A 10598-nucleotide genomic window follows, 5' to 3' on the forward strand; every position below is an offset into this window, starting at 1 on the left:
AAGCTTCATTAAAAGGGATTATCCAAAATCTTCAAAATATAAATAATGGGATTAATTTGGTTAATACAGAGGTAAGTTCTGTACATTTTATTTGATCAATTGGTATGGTAATTGGGAAATAGTCAAATATATGTATATACTTTATGTATTATCTCCATTACTGTATTTGTTAATAATCTGATTGTGTAACTGTAGTATTTGGATGTGTTAGCTGTTAAAATATATACATAAAATTGATTTTCGAAATGCTAATAATAGTATGAATTTTTTTTTGCATGATGTAGTATAGTATTTATCTGCAATTTTGACTGATTAATTTAGTTTGTTCTGGTTGCCAAAATGGTAAAACTAGTACTTCCTCAGTTCCACAGTAATAGAGGCGTTTCGTTTTGAGCACTTATTTTGAAAAAATAATAATAGATAGTTAAAGTGGAGAATAGTAAAGTAAGAAAGAGAATATTGTAGATAAGACTATTTACTACGTTATTCTCTTTCTTACTTTACTCTCTCTCTACTTTAACTATTTATTATCATTTTTTCTAAACGAGAGCTCAAAACGAAACGCCTCTATTACTATAGAACGGAGGGAGTATATTTTTTGTGGGCGAAAAGAGTATAATTTTTTTAAAAAAAAAGAAGCTTTGGAGGAAAAATAATATAAAAATGAGATGAAAGCTTAGGGTCATGATACGGTGAAGGTATCTAAGGACGGGGTTGCGGATCCACGATTACTAAAAGGTAAAAACAATGATTTGATTCCTCATAATTAACTTTGTCTACTATAGTGAGGAGAGTTTTCATTAAATAATCTTAAAATGGTGATTACGAATAATGCGACACAAAAACAAATCATAATTTAAACAAAATTAATGCTTTTTTCGGACATTTGTGCTTGAAGGTTCAAAGATTTGTGCTTACAATCCACATGCAAACATATTTAATCCATAAATACCACACAATTAATCTCACTATTCCAACAACTAAACACATTTCAAATTTCATCAAAACCCTAAGAAAATGCCTCAAGATCAAATTCAAACGATCTCAACATCGATGCTCCAAGTGGAATCAACGGCCAAGATCACCCTTACCCCCTCCGATCTTGAGGTCCTCTTTCTTGAATACTTCCAAATGGGGCTCCTCTTCCCCCACACCACCTCCCCCACCATCATCCACCACCTCAAAACCTCCCTCCACCGCACCCACCGCTTCTTCCCCACCCTCGTCGGCCGCCTCAACACCACCAAATCCTACTCCAGCGACGTCACCTGCTTCTTCCTTGACTGCGGCCACGCTGAGGGTGGAGTCCTGTTTGTCCATGCAGACGCCTCAGCCCTCACCATGGCCGACGTAAATGAGTCTGGCGCCAGCCTAGCCCCCGCTTTGTTCCCCCTCCCCGGGATCCGCAACAAGGACGGCGCGTCACAACCGCTGCTTGTTGTCCAGGTGACGGATCTCGGGGATGGATTATTCGTCGGCTTCACCCTCAACCACCTCCTCTGCGACGACACCGCCTTCTGGTACTTCGTCAACTCCTGGGCCGAGATCTCCCGCGAATTCAATCTCGACGCCCCCCATCCTCAGCCGCGATCAGGTGAATCTGGATCTCGTGGGCGAAAGAGATATTTTCATCCGCGACCAGCACCTGATCACGGCTGATAAAAACAATTCCGATGCTGATGCTGATGTGTCTGCTGATGCATCAGCGGCGGAATTGAGTGAGAGAGTGTTTTGTCTCACTAATGGAAAAGGGGCAAAACTGAAAGCGATTGTCAACAGAAACAACGACGAAAATATTTCGTCGCTGCAAGCTGTTATAGCCCATTTGTGGCGATCCATGATACGGTGCCCACTGGCGGATCTAGGGGGGACAGGAGGGGGCGGTCGCCCCCTCCGTGCGACTAATTTCCTCTTATCCGGATGTAAAATTACCATGTCCACCCCCTCCGTTTGCCCCGACGTCGCCCCAAAAATTAAAAAAAATGCATTTTCGCCCTTAACGAACCTACTAATATATATTTCGCCCCCTTCGTTTATGAATCCTGGATCCACCGCTGACGGTGCCGTTCGGCGGGGCCCGACGAGGAGACGACGTTTGAGTTTCCAATGGGGACGAGGCGGAGGATGAGCCCGCCCCTCCCCGACGAGTACTTCGGGAACGCGATTATCCCGGGGTTTGTAACCCTGGACGCTGGGGAAGTGTCCGGGCGTGGGCTGGGCTGGACTGCGTTGCAGATTGAAAGCATTCATATGAATTCAAGAAGAGGAAAGTAAAGCAGAAACATGCCATGAATAACAATTGGGAGAAGATAGTATTTCATTCGTAGTGTGTTTAAATGTTACAAAGTTCCAACATATATATAGTCTACCTCAGAACAATCTAGAACTACTCCTAATATTTGTACTACATCATAATCTCCCATTAATTAAAACTAAACATAACAGAATTTACCATACTACCTTCTTCGAGGTCCCATTGATCACCACGTCTCTCCAAGTACGTGAGTGGTCCCCTGACTTGGCTGTTGAATCTGACTTGTTGTTGAATCTGCAACAGGCTTTGGTTTGAGTTGTGATTGTGTGCAATCACCATCAGACTTCTCTCGTGCACTCACTTCTTCAATGCGACGTGTAGAGTTTGCTTGACTATCACTTGGCTTCTCACAAGGTTCTCCAACACACCCCCTCAATCCGAGCGAGGCTAGAGACACTAGACCAAGTCTAGTTCGCAGCTTAACGAAGGATTGCTGACTAAGAGGCTTGGTAAAGATATCTGCAATTTTATAAGTAGTGGGAACATGTCTGAGCTCTATCTCCTTTCCCAACACTTTGTCTCTAACAAAGTGTATGTCAAGTTCTATGTGTTTGGTCCTAGCATGTAGAACAGGATTTGAAGCTAAAGCTATTGCACTCATATTGTCCACCCAAATGAATGGACCTGATTTCTTCTTGATCTTCAACTCCCCAAGTAAAGAGTTTAACCATGCTACCTCTGAAGCAGCTTGAGCCAAGCTTCTATACTCAGCCTCTGTGCTTGACCTTGCAACCACTCCTTGCTTCTTCACACACCAAGAAATTAAGTTCCTTCCATAGTATGTACAGAGATCTGTAGTCGACCTTCTATCGTCTAAATCAGCAGCCCAATCAGAATCTGAAAAAGCTGAAATGTCTCCGTTCGATTTGTGAACTTGAATTCCAAAGTCCAAAGTTCCTGAAAGATATCTCAGTATCCTTTTAACAGCCTTCCAGTGGGTGTCCAACGGTGAAGACATGTACTGGTTGACTTTGTTCACGGAAAAATTTATGTCAGGCCGAGTGATAGTCGCATATTGCAATGCCCCAACAACACTTCTATACAACTTGGGATCAGAAACGGGTTCACCAACATTTTTACTCAACTCACAGCTAGAAACCATGGGAGTTGGGCAGCCTTTTGCTCCTGTCATGTTTGCTTTCTTTAGAAGATCTTTGATGTAGTTCGATTGACACAGATGTAGTCCATTGTCAGCAGTTTTAATCACTTCCACTCCCAAGAACAAGCTCACCTCCCCAAGATCTTTTAAAGAAAAATGGAAATTCAATTGAGAAATGATATCCTGGATTGCAGTGGAGGAATTACCCGTGATAAGCATATCATCTACATATATCAGTAGATATATGACTCCATCTCCCCTCTGTCTGGAAAACATAGAAGCATCTGCACGTGATTGAGAAAATCCAAGAGAAAGAAGCACCGAATAGACAGTGAAGAACCAAGCTCTGGAAGCCTGTTTAAGGCCATAGATGGCTTTGTTCAGTTTACAAACCAGGTGAGGACCTCCTTGCTCAAATCCCAAAGGTCGTTTCATGTAGATATCTTCTTCTAGTTGACCATTCAAAAATGCATTGTTCACATCCAAGTGAGTGACTGTCCAACCATTAGATACTGCCAGACTCAGAATTACCCTGATGGTTGTAGGTTTGACAACCGAGCTAAAAGTTTCATTAAAATAAAAACCCGGTTGTTGTGAGAATCCTTGAGCTACCAGCCTTGCTTTATGTCGAGCAATGGCACCAGAAATGTGAAACTTCAGTTTAAAAATCCAAGTGCAGCCTATGAGGTTTTTTCCAGGTGGAAGAGTAGTTAAAATCCATGTTCGATTTTTGAGAAGGGCGATGAATTCAGCAAACATGGCTGCTCTCCAAATAGGAATGAGCAAAGCTTCAAGAGCTGACTTTGGTAGCAAATATGGTGAAATGGTCAGAGAGAAGATTTTGGGCTTGAAGACACCAACCTTTGATCTTGTGGTCATGTGATGAGTGGATTGAGAGGTCTGAGCAGGTGGAAGTATTTGAGGAGGCTGATCAGCAGAGTGAGATGAAGGTGGTGCAAAGTGAGATTGAGAAGTAGAGAGTGAGGTGCTAGCTGAAGCTGAAGTGTGTTGAGATGAAGCTGATGGTTGATTAGATGAAGTATTTGGTGTGAAAGGTGATGAAGGAGTGTGAGTATCTTGAGGGGAAGGAGCTGGAGGTGGAGGTGGAGTATGTGAGATAAGGACATGATGGAATTGAGCTGGAGAAGAGAAAGATGGTTGTTTATTTTGAGCATAACGGACTAACTGATGAGGAAAGATTGTTTCATCAAATATGATATCCCTAGTGACAATGACTTTACCATCAGGGAGAAGGGCTTTATAGCCTTTGTGAGATGTACTATATCCAAGAAAGGTGGCTTTGACTGATCTAAATTGCAACTTATGCTTATTATAGGGCCTAGTCAAAGGGTAACAGAGACACCCAAAAACTCTAAGAGAATTGTAGTCTAGCTTCTCTGTGTACAATTTCTCATAAGGAGACAGATTATTTAGGGTTTTTGAAGGCATGCGGTTTATAAGGTGAACTGCAGTCACAAAGGCATCATCCCAGAACCTATGAGGTAGAAACGACTGTGCTAAAAGAGTTAAACCAGTCTCAATGATGTGCCTATGTTTTCTTTCGGCAAGGCCATTTTGTTGTGGAGTATAAGGACATGACACTCTATGGGCTATACCATTCTCCTTCAAAAAGGAAGTCAGACCTTGAAACTCACCTCCCCAATCAGACTGTAGAGTTTTAATTTTGGAATTGAAAAGGTTCTCAGTCAAAGCTTTAAATTTCTTAAAGACAATACATACATCACTCTTGTGCTTTTAAAGGTATATCCATGTGAATCTTGAAAAGTGATCAACAAAAGACACATAATACAAGAAACCATTTCTGGACATGATTGGTGAAGGTCCCCATAAGTCATTGTGAATTAGCTCAAGTGGTGAATTGTGTACTGCATTGGAAAGAGAATAAGAGAGTTTATGGGCTTTAGAAACGCAACAAGAATGACACAGAGAAGGATTTTTCATTGAAGTGAAAGGAATTTTACAACTGTTCAATGCATTCTTAACAACATCTAGAGTAGGTAGTCCAAGTCTACTATGCCACAAGGCTATATTTAGACTAGAACTATTTTCTGAACTACTGCTAGATTTAGAGTTGTCTATGCAGATGGAGTGAACAACTGGATTTTCTTGGCTGGAAGGAGGTTTGGAGTTGCACTGTTGCAGCTTCTCTTGATTGAGGAATGATCTAGAAGAAAATGATACAATCCTTTCTCAAGTATTCCCTTGAGCACGATTTCCCTGGTTCCCAGATCCTTAACAAAACAAAAGTTAGGATTAAACTCAAAAAACACCGAATTATCTTTGGCAAATTGTGAGACACTAAGAAGATTCTTGGTAATGTTAGGAACATGCAAAAGATTTTTGAGATGGAGTTTCCTAGAAAAGCTAGTTGAGTGAGAATTAAAAGAAGTTTCACCAATATTTGCAATTGAGACAGCAGCTCCATTACCAAGCAGTAAGTTTTTACCTCCATTATATTCTGAGCTGATATTGAGGTTGCTCAGATCATTTGATACATGATGAGTGGCACCTGAATCCGGATACCAGCAGCTTGTTGATGCACTCGAATCATAGTTGAACTCAGATTGATTTCCAACAGAGAATAAGCTCGATGGAGACCTTGGGACTGACTGCACAAGATGAGCTGAAGGATTAAAGTAGCTCTGGTGTTGTTGAGGAGGTGGTGCATTGCCTCTGAACTGGACCTGTGGTGGTGTGTAATTTTGTTCAAATCTGTGCCAACACTTGGCAGCAGAATGGCCCGGCTTTTCACACAATTGACAAATAATTTTGCTTACACCTCTTCCAAAACCTCTGCCTCGTCCACCTCTTTGGTTTCTGGAACCTCCTCTGCCCCCTTTAGAATCAAACTTGTTATAAGGAGGACCATCTCTTTTCTGTCCTGACTGTTGGACCAAGTTTAAAACTGGTTGGGAGCCTTCAGTGTTGGTTGAGTGAGCCCTACTTGTCTCCATTCTAGACTCAAAACTTAGCAGAAAAGAACTGACATCCCCAATACTCCATGGATCTGTTCTTGAAGTAACATCACATACTGCAGGGTCATATTCTTGACCCAATCCTCCCAAGATGTACAAGACCTGTTCTCCATCAGATATTCTGCAACCAACTGAGCCAAGCAAATCAAAATATGTTCTCATCTTACTCAAAAATTCACTCATTGTGAGAGCATCTTTCTTCAGATTTTGCAATTGTTGTCTGAACTGCATAACTTTGGCAGTTGAGCAGCTGGCAAAGTTGGTCTCTAAAGCCCTCCATATATCTCTAGAAGATCTGAGCCCTACAACAAGAGTAAGAGCTCCTTCAGAAAGTGAGGAAAGAAGCCATCCTGCTACTCTCCTATCTTGTCTTTGCCAAGCTACAAAAGCTGGATTCATCACCATGGACCCTTCGCCTGGATCTGGAACCATCTGAGGTGGGGGGTTTATTTCTCCAGTGAGAAAACCCTCTAGGCCATAGCCGTACACAACAACATCTACTCGTTGCTGCCACATGAGAAAATTTCCATCCGTTAACTTCACAGAGATAGGGGGTAATTGTGAAAATATGGGTAATGCTGCAAATTGAGGAATGGCATTGGCATGTGAATCACTTGATTCTGCCATTTTATGTAATAAAAACAAAGAAAGTTAGATAGGCTAGACTAGAGTAGGAGAGACAGGATCAAAAGGATCCTGCTCTGATACCATGAAAGCATTCATATGAATTCAAGAAGAGATAAGTAAAGCAGAAACATGCCATGAATAGCAATTGGGAGAAGATAGTATTTCATTCGTAGTATGTTTAAATGTTACAAAGTTCCAACATATATATAGTCTACTCCTAATCTTTGTACTACATCATAATATCCCATTAATTAAAACTAAGCATAACAAAATCTGCTATACTACCTTCTTCGAGGTCCCATTGATCACCACGTCTCTCCAAGTACGTGAGTGGTCCCCTGACTTGGCTGTTGAATCTGACTTGGTTGTTGAATCTGCAACAGGCTTTGGTTTGAGTTGTGATTGTGTGCAATCACCATCAGACTTCTCTCGTGCACTCACTTCTTCAATGCGACGTGTAGAGTTTGCTTGACTATCACTTGGCTTCTCACAAGGTTCTCCAACACAGATTAACAGAATGGTGAATTCGACGGGGCCGGAAAAGGTGAAGGAGTTCTTCAGCAGTTGGGCGAAGGAGCCTAAGTTTGTTTAGTTTGATGCTATCCCAACTAATCATTTCATCCTTATAAACTCTCCGAGCTTTGACGTGTATGGGAACGACTTCGGGTGGGGTCCGCCTGTGGCAGCCAGGAGCGGAAGGGGGAGCAGTTTTGACGGGAGGGTAACGGTTTTCACGGGGCTGGATTGGAGTTTGGAGGTTGAAGTGTGTTTGTTGAAGGAGACTTTGTGTGCCATGGCAAATGATGTTGAGTTCATGAAGTTTGTTACTACTATTGAAAACTGATTAATTAATCACACCTTAACAAGTAGTAGTATAGTACTAGTACTATTATTTTTGTTGGGTGTAATATTGATAAATTTAAGTCAATTTTATAAATTATGATAAGACCATATTAGATTATATTTATATGTGTAACATCTATAACCCGAAATTTAAATATTAGCATTGGAAAATATTTTAATTTTCTCGAATAATATTTAAGAGTTTATTTGACTAAATTATATGAAGTTAATATAACTATACATAGTATTAAAAATTATTTATATAAGAACGAAACATTTATATATTTAGTTAACTAGTTAAAAGTAGAGTGTTTGTTTAATACTATGCATACGTAATAGTAGTGTGCATGAAAATATAAGTTTTAATGCTTAGGTTATGAATGTATATGTACACTTTTAATAAAGAAAAGGAAGGATGGCATGCTTCAGTATATACTCTCTCCGTTCCAGATAATTTGGACACTTTGACCCGGCATGAGTTTTAAAAAATCTAATGGAAAGTGAGTTAAAAAAGTTGGTGGGATGTGAGGCCTACTTTTAAAGTATTAGTTTTATAATAAAATGTGAGTAGGAATGAGTTAGTGGAATATGAGGTCCACTACTAAAAATAGTATTTATGTGTACAAATTAAAAGTCTTACATATAGTATTCTATACGTGTACAAATTAAATGCATGTCAAAACACTTGTCATAATTTAATTGTTTAAATCTCTCATATTCATCGAAGAATTCTGATTTTTAACATAAATTTTAGAAAGTATGTACGAAATGTATATATTTTCCCTATTTATATTAACTTACTATTATTGACTTAGTATACTACTTCCTCCGTCCGCGAATAGAAATCTCATTCATTTTCAACACGGGTTTTAACAAGTTAATACTCACTCTGTCCACCATTAGGAGTCTCATTCATAGACGACACGAGTTTTAAAAAATGTTAAGAAAAGTTAGTGAAAAGAAGTTAGTGGAATAGATGTCTCACTTGTATATATTAGTTTTAAATTAAATGGGAGTGGAATAAGTTAGTGGAAGGTGAGACCCTATTACCATTTATGGTAAAAGTGAATCGGGACTCCTATTCGTTGACGGACTAAAATGGAAAAAACAGGACTCCTATTCATGGGCGGAGGGAGTATTAAGAAAAGTGAGTGGAAGAAAGTGAGTGGAATATGAGTTTCACCTGTATATATTAGTTTTAAATGATATGTAAGTGGAATGAGTTGGTGGAATGTGTGGCCTTTATACCGTTTATGGTAACTATAAACTGAAACTCTTATTTGTGAACGGACTAAAATTGAAAAAACGAGAGTCCTATTCGGATAATCAAAACTTTAAGACAGCAAGCGACAAACAAGAACGAACAAAAATAATTTCGAATGGGGCCACAAATGGGCCCAGAATGTAGGCTATTCTTTGGGCCGAATATAAAATCTTGCGGCACTGGGCCTTCAATTTATCAATACGCCCCGGTATGCTACTTAATACTTTCTATATATTTATTTATGTATATAATATATTTCTTTTTTTGGGATAATTATGAGTACTTTAAAATATTAGCTTCTTTGAATGGTTTTTATATGTTCATTCGCTACTCGTGTATTTTGATTATTTGAATGTAATCTTACAAAAAATGGTTGAATATTTTTAATTACGTCAAAATTAAAAAAATGAGTAGTCAATTTCGGATATCTAATCTGTACCCAGTAACAAATTAATAATTATGCTGAGGCAGCAGATGCATAAAAATATTGATAGAAACTTTGTTTTTAAATTTTATTTAGAAGTGTATTTTTGAATAATTTTTGCATATCATTTTACATTAAATTTTTGAATAGCTTAAAAATTACTATAAAAAATGAAAAGAATTTTTGTCAGGGAAAATGATCCCCAAGAATATGATTCCTGATCACTTTACTTTCTTATGTTTGGAACCTGACATGATTTTGAATTCTATATTTAATTTAAATAGTGAATTAAGAAATGTAATAATTAATTTATTATAAATATATGTTAAAAATATGTTATCAATATTATACTTCAATATATTTTATTAATATAACTTATACTATGTATTATTAATTGAGTCTTAGTTTTTATCATTTTATGCAACATGAAATATTTATCTAGCAAAGCATGCGCTTGAAATAAAAGTGGTTCAACTTTTACAAACAATGCAGTTGCTGCATGTATTGTGAAATATTTCACCAATTATCTTGCCTATATAAGAGAGCTAAAAAAGTGATTATAAGTTAACGTGATTTGCTTTCAAAAAATCAGCATTTTCATGGCTAACTCGGCCGGCTACTGTTTTGATTTTGCTGCCTGCCCCTGTTCTATTAGAATGACACGGACATTTCAATTACAAGAAGCAAATCAATTACACGAAAACTTGATAATTTAATCAACTTGTTCATGAATTGAAAAATAGAAAAAAAAAATCATGAAAAACTTTGGTTGAAGAAAGAACGAAATCGGTTATGGAGGAAAAAAGACGGCAGAAATATAGAGGAGGAGGGAAAAAATCGGTAGATATAAGACATGGAGAAGAGAAATCGATAGAAGTAAATAGAAGTTATCATTTTTTAGTGTTGTTTAAAATCCTCAAAACATGGGAAAAAGAATAACAGCTTTTGGCTAAGGAATCACAATCCTAGAATTTCCACTAACTTTTCATAATTTTAAGAATCACCTTACTTTCCTTGTTTTCTTATTATTA

General features: G+C 38.4%; 1 protein-coding gene across 1 annotated transcript; it reads left to right on the forward strand.

Annotated features, from left to right (window-relative positions):
• Positions 1–1017: 1017 nt before the first annotated feature.
• Positions 1018–7880, forward strand: LOC125220784 (uncharacterized acetyltransferase At3g50280-like). Its single transcript, XM_048122921.1, has 6 exons — positions 1018–1594; positions 1707–1922; positions 4112–4239; positions 4322–4373; positions 6652–6722; positions 7629–7880. Exons 1-6 carry the CDS (start codon positions 1018–1020, stop codon positions 7878–7880), a joined length of 1296 nt encoding a protein of 431 aa, XP_047978878.1.
• Positions 7881–10598: the final 2718 nt, after the last annotated feature.

Source organism: Salvia hispanica, chromosome 4 (assembly GCF_023119035.1).
Source record: "Salvia hispanica cultivar TCC Black 2014 chromosome 4, UniMelb_Shisp_WGS_1.0, whole genome shotgun sequence".
NCBI classification, from domain to species: domain Eukaryota; kingdom Viridiplantae; phylum Streptophyta; class Magnoliopsida; order Lamiales; family Lamiaceae; genus Salvia; species Salvia hispanica.

What these genes read in the sequence shown, in the direction of transcription:
- LOC125220784 (XM_048122921.1), top strand. Translation starts at nt 1,018, where the DNA reads ATGCCTCAAGATCAAATTCAAACGATCTCAACATCGATGCTCCAAGTG. An exon ending in TAATTTCCTCTTATCCGGAT is followed by an intron (nt 1,923 to 4,111) that starts GTAAAATTACCA and finishes GGTTTTTTCCAG; the next exon opens with GTGGAAGAGTAGTTAAAATC. An exon ending in ATCTGAGCCCTACAACAAGA is followed by an intron (nt 6,723 to 7,628) that starts GTAAGAGCTCCT and finishes AAGTTTGTTTAG; the next exon opens with TTTGATGCTATCCCAACTAA.